Here is a 12,313-nt window from a genome sequence, read left to right as displayed (position 1 = left end):
AGTGAAATCATAGTTTTGGACCTCCTTTTGTTAATACATTATAAATATCAGAGAGTAAATATGATGAAAATGTTTACCTTTCAAGTATATTGACTTTTGATTCATTAGCCAAGCTCTTTGTAGATATTATTGAGGGTAAAGTTACAAGTGTCAGTAAACCCCAGTTAGACCAGTTTGGGCCCTAACCCAAGGCTGTTCCATTACTTATTTATGTCAGAAATAAATGCCGGGTTACATTAAGGTTAATGAAGACTATTTGGAGGAATTCAGATCCATTATCCATATCTAAGCATATGGTAATGACAGACGACAGCTTCCTATAGATTGTGGCATACAGAGGCTCTTTATCTTATCTCCATAATCCTATATTAATAAATCTTTTAGAAAGTTACTGTTTATATTTTTGTTCCAGGAAATAAAAGTAAAATTAACTGCTGAGTTGGGACTGCTAAATAAAAATTCTTACTAAGCTTTATTTATAACTTTTGGGGAATGTATTACTAGCTTTCAAAAGTAAAACTCCCCTTGAGCTTTACTCTATAATAAATGAATTAACTCTCTTGAGTTTTCTATTCCCATTATTTCATTTTACATACTGACTTATTTTGTAAATCACCATGTGAATACTATATCTTTGAAGCTAAAAATTTTAGACTGGGTTTGGTAGTGGACAACTTAATCCCAACACTCAGGAGCCAAAGGCACAAGGATTGCAGGATTCCAGGATTCTAGGCTCATGGTGAGACCCTGTTGTAAAACAAACAAAAACCAAGATGAGAAGCTAGTCTTAAGAGTTTCTTACACTTCATGTCAAATCACCATGTTTCCTCGTGTTTGGCAGTATTAGGAGCTTCATAAATATTAGTTAAAGGCACATATATTTGCAATTATAAAATTAATAAAAAGGATATAGATGATTAGAGAGAACTAGGACATGTTGGCCATTTGTTCTGCTGAGAGAAGGATATAAGTACTAGTATATAGTAAATAAGGTCTTTTTGAAGAACCCTTTGAATCATTCTCAATTGTGGTACCTTTACATGGGTTGGATTTTTTTTTCCTTTGCATGGTCAGTGTATATTCATAGAGTAATGAATGCATTTAGGACTCAGTATTTTCTTGGTGTAATGCCTTAATATAAGAAATAGCATATTTTGGAAATGTGAAACAAAATGATGAGATTTAGATTATGTTTCAGCCAAGCTTATGTGAATGTGCTTAGATAAGCTACTCAAACACGTGTTATTACATTATCTTTTATTTTCTTAACAGTTTTCAGATGATGTGTGTTGGCTGTGGGTATGAGGATTTTGTCATTATATAGACTTCTCTCGTGGAGTGAGGAAACCTGGACATAAATTTTTTGTTTCAGTTTTTGGTTTTTGTTTTGTTTCTGTTTTGAGATAGGGTCTCTCTATGTAGCTCTGGCTGTCCTGGAACTTGCTCTGTAGATCAGGCTGGCTGTGAGCTCACGGAGATCTGTCTACCTCTGCCTCCTAAGTGCTGGGATTAAAGGTGTGTGTGCCACCACTGCCCATCTTGGAAGTAATTTTATAGTGAATGGTACAAAAGATCCATTAATAGAAACCTTTTTTTAAGTCAGAAAAGCATAATGAAATGCCATTAGTGTACAGAGAAAAGGTGGTTAAAAGATCTCTATGCAAAGAGTGTCAGAAAAATAGAATGAAAGCAGTAAACCAGTTGTGTATTAATTTTCTACTGTGAATGTGTTATTTTGTATACCTGTACCAAAAACCTTTTTGAAAGTGATACTTTTTGTGTGGAATCTGAAACCTAATGTTGGAAAAGGCAGCCTTTTCTAAACAGCAAAATCTGCCTGAGTATTTGCTGTTACTTTGTGTCATTTGGTAGATGTCAACCAGCTCCATTTGTGTTTGGGAATCAGCCATGATACTTAAAGTTCAGTTATTTTCTTAAATCTCCTTCAGGACTGGGGAGATAGCTCAATTGGTAACTCATGAGGACCTGAGTTTGATTTCCACCATAAGGGTGATCAGTGGTGCACTCTCAGAGCTGGGGAGAAGGGAACTGGTAGACCCCTAGGGTTCTCTGGTAATCCAGCCGAGCCTACCTGGTGAGCTCTGAGTGAGTGTCAGATGGTGTCTCAAAAAAGGGGTAGATGCCTCCTTAGGTACAACATCCAAAGCTGACCTCTTGTCCCTAATACATGTCAACACGTGTACCCTCCTGCTTGAACATTTAAAAAGAAGTCGTTTAAAACTCTCTTAAGGGTGTTTTAGGGCCAGATGATGACTCAGCAGGTAGTCATTTGCTTTCCGAACCTGATGCTCTAAATGTGTTTCCTAGAACCCACATAATAGAGGAAGAGAAGCAGTTCATACAAGTTGTCCTCTGACCGCCATGAGCATAGGATGGCACATGGATACATACACATATGCACAGAACAAATGCATATGTACACAAATATTAAAACAATTACGTTAGTTTTCAATTGTGCTTTAAGCTTTAGTTTTAGAATTCTGAATTCTATTTATTATGTCTTTTCTTGGGTAAAGATTTAATGTGTCTTAAAACTAAACTTTGAATCTCTTGAATATTTCAGTAACTATAAAATCTGTGTCCAATGTCTTTCTCCTATCATCTTTCACACTGTAGCATTAAATTTAAACCCGAAACGATATTGATTCAAATTATTTTCCCTACCCTTATTTACAGCTGCTGTTTTTATTTTTAAGGAATGGTCGTTGGAGGTCAGAGTGGAAGTTTACAGTCACTCCTTCCACCACACAGGTGGTTGGCATCTTGAAAATTCAGGTATGAAGTTGATTATTTAAGGATCTCTAGAAGATTTTGAACCAAGACATAATTAAGCATCTCATACTTTCTTTCATAGTATACCATAACCTTTCAAGATTTTCTTTAAGGGCAGTGGGAAGAACAGGTAGTGCTCTAAGTCTTTTAAATAACCTGTCACTTAATTCCCTAGTCACGAAAAGTCCTCAAGAATAGCTGACAGTTTCTAAAACAGAGCTAAAATTAGATGCTGCCATTTGGTCTCCTCTTCATACAGTTTCATTCAACTCAGCACTTGAGTGTGTTCTGTGATCTGAAATGAATGGAGTGAGGCAAAGCATAGTAATATACAGTATCTTACTGTATTACATACGATTTTTAAATACCTCCTTGTTTGAAATGCAGTAGAACTGAACTCTGGCTATTAATGTAAATTCCAATATTTATGTAGTACATTTGATACAAAGTAGTGCTTGTTTGAATATTAATATTACTATACAAGTTAAAGGAATTACTGGCTGATCTTTGGGTTCACTCATCACAGTGTCACCCATAGTGAAAATTAACTGTATGCTTAAAGCTGAAAAGGAGTAAAAATGAACTAGTTCTGAAGCTATGTCATCTGACGCTGGTGTACTTTCTAGTCTTATGTTCTGTTGCCCTTACATGTTTTTGTGCCTGTTCCTTCATTTAGGGACTCAAGAATAGAAGTTGACAGGATGAAGTTTGAAATCAGATTTCATGAGTTTTAGACCTTTCAGGTTTGGGCACCAATAGAATAGCTATGAGGTAAAATATCTGAGAGTGACAATTGCTGTGTGTGTGTACAATAGCAGGAATATTTAGTCTCTTTTGGATTTATGGCTAGTGGAGTTTGGAGGTCTAAAGCCACCAGAAAAGTCTGAGTTTGAGCTGGAACTGGTAGTTATGTCTGCTGATTTAATGGTAGTGCCCTAGAAACCATATTTCTGTAATGTGGCTGCTTTATTTTTAACAGGTTCATTATTATGAAGATGGTAATGTTCAGCTAGTGAGTCATAAAGATATACAAGATTCCCTCACAGTGTCTGTAAGTATCAGTTACAAAATGACCATATAATAACCTAATGTTTCTGTAAAGCAGAAACGTTACAGTTGACTTTGAGTGATGTTAAAGAGTTTTCAAGTAGATTAAAGTTTAAAGTTGGTGAGGAGCTGCAATTTTGTTTATTTTGGGCAGTTTTTGAGGGGTAATTCTCATAGCATTGTATTCATGTAAAGTTTGAGGTTATTGTGTTGTGCAACAGGTGCTACCATCTGCTTTCTGACACGATGGGTTTGTCTGCTGTAGACATTACATACAACTGTAATCTTTTAGTGATTTTTCAGTTTTTAATAATTTTGGTCTTTGTCATATATTATGGTTTCAGTTCCTTTTGTTGCCAAATAATATCGCAGTGTGTGGGTATACACCTTCATTCACCCACCAGTCAGTGTAGTCTTGCTGTTTTCTAGCTTGTTTTGGATATCCATGTGCTATTTTTTGCGTAGACCTTTTTAAAATATTTTGTTGTACATAGAAATGTTGATTCACGTGGTATGTTTAACATTTGAATTACTACCCAATTGTTTCCCAGAGTGACCCCCATTTTAGTTTCACTAGCAGTAGTGGGGGCTCTATATTTTCTACTTCCTTGCTGAAAATTGATTTCAGCTCTTTCTCCTAAGTTTATCTGCTCCTGTGATGAAACACCATGACTGAAAGCAACCTGAGGAAGCGTTTATTTCATTTTATTCTTTACAGCCCATCTGGCTTAGTTACTTTCCTGTGACTGTGGTAAAAGACCATGACTGAGGCAGTTTCGGGACTGGAGAGTTTATTTGAGGCTTACAGTCACAGAGGAGTAGGACTCCATCACCTTTGTTGTAGGAGGCAGCAGGCAGGGATGGCACTGGAACGCAAGCTGGCTGAGAGCACACTTTCTGGTGCACAAACAGGAAGCAGAAAGCACACTGGCATTGGCACCTGTCCTTTGAAACCTCAGTGCCCACTTCCAGTGGCACACTTCTAGCAGGGACACCTCCTAATCTTCCCCAACAGCCAGCAGCCGGTAACCAAGTATTCAAACATGAGCCCATGGGGACCATTCTCATTCAAACCCCACCCCCATCACCTTGAGAAGCCAAGGTGGGAATCAAAACTGAAACTGAAGCATGGGGAAATGCTATTTACTGACTTGCTTCCATGGCTTCCAGAGCTTGCTTTATTATACAGCCCAGAACCATGGGCCCTGGAGTACTACATACAATGAGCAGGTCCCTCCTACATCAATCTTGATAGTCAAAAAATGCCCCCAAAGACCTGTCCAGGGGCTAATCTAATAGAAGCAGCTCCTCAGTTGAGGTTCTCTCTTCCCAGTTGACTCTAGTTTTTGTCAAGTCTGTTTTTCCATCTTCCTGATAGTTAATTAAGTTGACCCTTGTCATGTTTTTATTGGCCATTTCCTTTTTAGGGTGGAGAGGATTGGTGTATGTTCAGATCCATTGCCTATTTCTCTTTTCTTTTTGTTTATTTAATTAGTTTTATGTGAAAGTATGTATGTGTTGCTGATATGTCTGTTTGTGTACAATCATTCCTACATATGAGCATAGTGCCTGCAGAGGCCAGAAGAGGGCTTTGGATCCACTGGAACTAGAAGTACAAGAGCCACCATATGTGTACTGGGACTAGAACCCAGATCCTCTGGATAGCCAAACTCAGCCATCTCTCCAACTCCTTGTAATGAGTCTTTCTCTATCCCACCAGCCAGCTCCCAAGCAACAATAATTACTAGTTATAAAAGCTCATCCTTAGCTTAGGCTTGTCTCACTAGCTCTTATGACTTATATTAACCCGTTTCTATTAATCTGCATTTTGCCCTGTGGATTTTTACCTTTCCTTCATTCTGTGTGTGTTGCCTCCCTCCATGTCTCGTTGGCATCTCCCGCACCTCAGTCGTCCCCTCCTACTTCCTCTCTGTGCTGAAGTGCCACCTGGACCCCCTGCCTAGCTACTGCACATCCAGCGTCTTATTACACCAATCAGCAATACATCTTCACACAGTGTACAGATATCCCACAACATTTGCCCTTTTTGTCTAAATAAAAAAGAGGGTTTAACGCTAATACAGTAAAATTAGGCACAATGAAAAGAAATACATTTGCAATGTCCAGTCTATCTGTATCTGCCATATTTAGAGAAAATATTCCATTGTCTATCCTATCTCAGTGATTTCAGTGTTTTGTACCTAATTTATATCTTTGTCCTAACTTGTATTACCAGCCCAAAACTATCTGTTTAGACCTTAAAATATTTTCTTAAACAACTTAACCTTTTGTCTCTCAACCTTACATATTTTACATCTCTTATGTAAGTTTCTTTTCGGAATTTGGTAACAAGAAAAACTGTCGCTTTATCTCCTTTTAACTCTTTCAGAGGCCTGTAAAGGATATAATATTACCTAAGTAAATAGGAAGTGCAAAGCAAACATCTTCTAAAACTGGAAAGACAAAGAAGCAGCTAGCTGCCTGGATAGTTACCCAGGGTTCCACTGTAACATTGAGGCATCTATCTTTGACCTACAGACCTAGAATATCTGACAGACTTTTCTCTAAAGCAGGAAATTTGAATGACTATCTTATCCTTGTCTTGGCAAAATTCCATAGTCGCTTTTAATTGTGTCCTGGTTGTTCAGTTTGGACAGTATATTGTCAGCAGTTGGGGCGAGGACAGTTTCTTGCGCAGTGGCTAACTTTGTTTCATTAAAAGTAAACACCATGTGGAGGTTCTTTGATGCCTGTCATCCTTTTTTTAAGTAAATTAGTGCTGTCAGGAGCTTATGTGTCTCACTGTCATGAAAGACCTTGTTATTAAGACATCTGAAATACCATATTGTGAAGGTTTCTGAAGAGTTTGAAGACAATCTATCTCAAATATAGATATACCTAACATGACTGCAAGTTTGATTGTTACAAATGACTAAACTACTAGGGTTTTTTTTTTTTTTGGTTTTTTTTGTTTTATTTTGTTTTTTCAAGACAGGGTTTCTCTGTATTGGTTTGGAGGCTGTCCTGGAACTCTCTCTGTAGACCAGGCTGGCCTCGAACTCACTGAGATCCGACAGCCTCTGCCTACCCAGTGCTGGGATTAAAGGCGTGTGCCACCACCGCCCGGCTGACAGTAGTACTTTTTAAAACATAGCTATCTATTGATACTTCATTACTACTTGGATTTTTGTCTGGGCTCTGATTAGTTCCCTAGTCTTTATTCTCTCATTTGCAAGAATTCAGACGAGACACAGGGTAGTATACTCCACAGAGTAAAGAAGAGGGCTCTCTAGGGAAAGAGACTGACGTGGATCATACCCTGGAGAGGTAAGACGAGACAGTGGTGATAGACAGTTGTGCTGGCTTAGATTTTTGAGTAGATTTCATAAGTCTTTAGAATGGAACTTTGCTTGAAGGTTGTTTTCCTGTTGGGTGACTGATAGGCCCATTTGGATTGACTTACTAGAGGAAATAATGGTGTGTGCTTGGTGTTTTTGTTTTTAACAGAGAGCTTCCAGCTAATTAATAATCTTAAAATATTTAGAGAGTTAATCTGTTTATAAACTTGGTGACAGTTTGTGCCTCCAGTGTTTAAGAGTTTTAATCTCCAACTCACCCTTTTTTAAATGGGTACTAGAACCCTCCAGATTCAGTTGCTGGTTTTATAAGCTGTTGATTATGATAGAGCATGCCCACTGTCTTCAAGCCTGCTCTGTTCAATAAACAAGCATAATATGTATTATTGGCATGTTAACATTTGTCTTGAAAATATTTAGAGTAAATGTACTTCAGATATAAAATAGGCTCTTTTTTATGTTCTTTTCTTTTATTTTTATATTACTTTTTTTAGAAAAGAGCTTGCTTCACATGTCAATCCCAGTTCCCTCTCCCGCATCCCCCCCACCACCACCCCCCAGCCTCCCACCCTATCCCTACTTCTTTCCACATAGGAGATATTTAGAGTCTGTCATTTCGCTCAGGGCAGGGTCCAGGCACTCCCCTAAGAGTCCAGGCTGAGAGAGCATCCCTCTTTGTGTTATGGACACACAAAGTCTATTTGTAATGTCAGGGATAAACACTGATCTACTGCCCAGGGCCCCATAGGTTGCCCAGGCTTCCTCACTGACTCTCACACTCAGGGGGGTCTGGATCAGTCCCATGCTGGCCTCCCAGCTGTTGGTCTGGGGTCCAAGAGCTCTCCCCTGTTCAGATCAGCTGTCTCTGCTGGTTTCACCAGCCCATTCTTTGCCCATTTGCTCATCACTCCTCTCTCTCTGTCACTGGGTTCCAGGAGTTCAGTTCAGTGTTTAGCTGTGGGTGTTTGCCTCTGCTTCCATCAGTCACTGGATGAAGGCTCTAGGATGGCGTAGTCAATTTCATTATCAGGAATGGGCATTTAAGGTAGTCTCTCCACTATTGCTTAGCTTGCCAGTTGGTGTCACCCTTCTTGGTTGTTAGGGTTTTAAAATTCATGGTGAATATTTAGGCAAACATACTAATTAACTAGGAATTTATATTTAACATGTTATAATTGGGCTTTTTCTTCTGTATATTATTAAAAAGATCACTTAATAAATTAAATACTGAGAGTAGGCTTGATTTTGGGGGGGGGTGTTTCGGGACAGGGTTTCTCCATATTGCTTTGGAGCCTGTCCTGGAACTCACAGAGATCCACCTGCCTCTGCCTCTGCTGGGGTTAAAGGCGTACGCCACCACTGCCTGGCTGTTAACAAGAGCTTTTAAGCTCTTGAGCCATCTCCCCAGCCACACTTTTGTCTTCTTTGTTATAATCGTCATCTGCAATTTATTAACTTAAACATAGCTTTAAAAATAGTGGGGTAGTGGTGGTATGCTTGCCTAACGTTCACAAATTTCTGTGTTCAATCCCATCACTAGAGGGAAAAAATCAATTAAAAAGTACAGTGGTTCAGTTTTTATTTACTTTTACTTTTGTTTCAGAATGAGGTGCAAACAGCAAAAGAATTTATAAAGATTGTAGAAGCTGCAGAAAATGAGTACCAGGTATGATTATCTAAAGTATCTGTGTTCACTGAGGGCTGGTTCCGAAATTGAGTAGCTACTTTTAAATAGCTTTTAAGTCCATGTTGGGATTTTTATTTCACTGTTAAGCAGTGAAACAGGGTGCTTAAGGTTATTCTGAAAATACCCTGTGTTATAAGTAAATGTGTCTTTGGTTTGCTTTAAGTGTCTAACTACTGTTTTTTGTAGACTGCCATCAGTGAGAATTATCAGACGATGTCGGACACTACCTTCAAAGCCTTACGTCGACAGTTGCCAGTTACACGTACTAAGATCGACTGGAACAAGATCCTTAGCTACAAGATTGGCAAAGAGATGCAGAATGCATAAATGAAAATTGCATGATCAGATTGTTTTAGTGTCTTTGCGTTTAAAAACAAAAACAAAAACCAATTATTGCGAAAGTATTCTGAACTGTCAGGCTGCCCGTCAGATGGGCTGTTACCACTTAAATCACTGTAATTGACTAGTTTGGTTAGAGCACAGAGCTTAGCTAATTTGCCATTGTTTTTATTGCTTTTGTTCAGAGAGTTGGAAATGAGTTAGCGTGAGTCTTTTACTCTGTTCCTCCTTCCTTACAGTGAAGAGGTTATTCCTCCGTGTTATGTTGAAAGAGTTTTGAAATATTTCAAAATTATTTTATTTACTGGGACTCTGAAATTGTCGTTGGCTTATGAAAGGGGCAACTTTGATGTTAGCCCAGTTATTTTTAGTGGGGTCAGTAACACACTCTAGTTAAGGTGGTTGATGGACTTAGCCATATATGCTGCTAAAGAAATTGTCTACCTTTTCCTGTCACCTCTTCCACTTATGTAAGATTGAGATTAGAGGGAAAGCGTTTTCTATACCAGTTATGTTGAAACCTTCACCGTAAGGTTAGCTAGCTAGCTTAGTGTCTAACTGAACTTTTTAAAACAAGGCCAAGGTCTGTTTCTGTTCTGAAATTCTGAAATTAAATGAGAATACTTATTTCAGAAATGCATTTAATGCTTTTTTCTTGTGACAGTTATGCAAATTAGCTTGAATTCCATATGTCCCTGAGTTATTTTTATCACAAAGCCACAAGTGTATTATAAGGCAGATTGTAATATATATATAATCCTGAACTCATGACCATGTCTCAGTTGATTCTCCCTCTTGAATTGAAGACTGAATTTCATTGTGACATTAAAATGGCAAAATTTGGTATTTATTCGAGTAAAAAAGTCACTTACCAGTGAATCACACACTATTTTAAAATACTTTCTTTGTATATTGTCCTTCTTAACAAGTTGTAAATTAGAAAATTTGGGAGTCCACCTGGTATGCAACTGCATCTTTTGTTCCCCATCTTCCTATGCATCATAAGCATGTTTGTAATACTTTCAAATATATCTACTGACGCCACAGGAATTCAAGCCTCGGTGAGTGTTAGCATTTACTGTAAGGAGTGGGTGGGTTTATGGTTTCATTCAGTAGTTTTGCTGCTTATACTTGAGTGGAATCCATTTCTCATGTACTCCTGCAGACATCTGGGCCTGGAATTTTTTTTTTAATAAACACCACTTTTACTATGTATAATAAAATATTTCATTAGCTTGAATTGTATAGATTTTTAAAAATTCAATGAGAGCATGTTTAATTTCTTTTTAAAATCACTGTTGGGCTTTGAAAGCATTGCAAATATATGACATTGTGACAGTTTTGGCTAATTTTCTCTTTAGTTTTTAAGTTGGGGCATTAGGATTTCTAAGGAAAATGAACTGGTAACATTAATTCTCTGTTTTGGGCTTTAAATTTTCTAATTAGTGTGAATTGGGCTAGCATGGGTTTATATCCATGGCAGCCAGTTATTTTGTATATTTCTGTTCTAGAGTCTAGAATATATTTTTGAAAATATATGCAACTTTTTAAATTGGCATGTGAAACATGGAATTCCTCCAAAAATTTGGACATGCCAAAACAGTGATTATACAATGTTAGAGTCCGAGTCGGGCATTGGGGGTGCACGCCTTTAATCCCAGCACTCGGGAAGCAGAGGCAGGCGGATCTCTGTGAGTTCAAGGCCAGTCTGGTCTACAGAGTGAGATCCAGGACAGCTTCCAAAACACAGAAACCCTGTCTTGAAAAAAACCAAAAGCAAACAAAACAATGTTAGAGTCCGAATGTTTTGTTGATAGGAAAAGAAGGATGGAAACTCAGGGATAGTTTTAATAGGAACTGTAGTGGCTGGTTTGCCATAGGTTGAGGAAATTGACATACAGGAGAGGCAGTGAACTTGGGAAGCTACTACAGTGGTCCAGGTAGAATGGAAGAAAATGCTGGCTTGGACATGGGTGGTAACTTTACAGGCAGCATGAGATTGACTGAGAGTATGGTTGTGAAACATGAGATAAAGATATTTTGAGCTTGAAGAATTAGAACTATTTTGAAAGGAACAATCAGGTGGGTGCTTAGAAGTAGGAGGCTGGCCAGAGGATTTGGTTTTAGATTTTATAGGAAATGGGTAGCAGTTAAAGAAAGAAATGGTGTACATTGGAAGAATGGGAAAGTGAGTCTAGGAAGTAGTTGCCAGGTGAAATGCCCCTTGGGATGATAGGGGTCGGTGTTAAGCAGCATTTGGTGTATGCAGAGTACATGAGCTGAATTTAAGCAGGGTGCTTGCTTTGCCAAGATTGCATGACTCACAGTGAAAAGGAGGAATGTTAGGTGATGGTCTGGAATTCAAGTTAGTTAAGCAAGGAGATGACTCAAGAGAGAAAAGATAAGGAAAATGGTACCTCAATGAATCAGCTGTTTAGAATAAACTAGAACTGTGGTTCTCAGCCTGTAGATCAAAACCCTTTGGCAAACATCTGTCTCCAAAAATCTTTACATTATGATTCATAACAGCAGAATTACCGTCATGAAGTAGCAACGAAAATAACTTTGTTTGGGATCACCACAACATGAACTCTATTAAGGGATCACAGCATTAGAAAGGTTGATAACTACTAGACTAGAAGAAATTAACTACCAATATCAGTGAGCTCCATGTTCAGTAAGAGACCTCTCAAAAGAAAAATCAGGGGCTGGGGAGATGACTCTTTTTGTTTTGTTTTGTTTTACGAGACAGGGTTTCTCTGTATTGTTTTGGAGGCTGTCGGTCCAGCCTGGCCTCGAACTCACAGAGATCCGCCTGCCTCTGCCTCCCGAGTGCTGGGATTAAAGGCGTGCGCCACCACCACCCGGCGGGGAGATGACTCTTGATAAAGCTAAGTGCTTGGTGCAGTGTAAAGACCTACATAAAAGTCTGGGCAGGTGTGGCAGCCTCCTATAATTCTAATCCTTGAGAAGCAGAGACAAGACCACCATTGGCCAAGCTAGCCAGCCAGATTAGCTGAGTAATTGGCAAGTTCCAGATTCAGTGAGAGCCTGCCTCAAATGGAGAGTAGGAGACAACACCCAGTATCAA

The 12,313-nt window shown here is 38.6% G+C and overlaps 1 protein-coding gene across 1 annotated transcript in view; it reads left to right on the top strand.

Moving 5' to 3' along the window:
• Positions 1 to 10,462, top strand: part of Capza2 (capping actin protein of muscle Z-line subunit alpha 2) — a 31,551-nt gene extending 21,089 nt beyond the window's left edge. The window contains exons 7-10 of the mRNA XM_040728474.1: positions 2,718 to 2,796; positions 3,773 to 3,844; positions 8,800 to 8,862; positions 9,070 to 10,462. Coding sequence (XP_040584408.1) covers positions 2,718 to 2,796; positions 3,773 to 3,844; positions 8,800 to 8,862; positions 9,070 to 9,210 — 355 coding nt within the window. The 3' untranslated portion in view covers positions 9,211 to 10,462. The remainder of the gene's footprint in view (positions 1 to 2,717; positions 2,797 to 3,772; positions 3,845 to 8,799; positions 8,863 to 9,069) is intronic.
• The last annotated feature ends 1,851 nt before the right edge of the window (positions 10,463 to 12,313 follow it).

The sequence above is a fragment of the Mesocricetus auratus genome, unplaced genomic scaffold (assembly GCF_017639785.1).
Source record: "Mesocricetus auratus isolate SY011 unplaced genomic scaffold, BCM_Maur_2.0 Super-Scaffold_100019, whole genome shotgun sequence".
Taxonomy (NCBI): domain Eukaryota; kingdom Metazoa; phylum Chordata; class Mammalia; order Rodentia; family Cricetidae; genus Mesocricetus; species Mesocricetus auratus.
The sequence above is the reverse complement of the archived record's forward strand: the minus strand, read 5'-3'. Positions and strand labels throughout refer to the sequence as shown.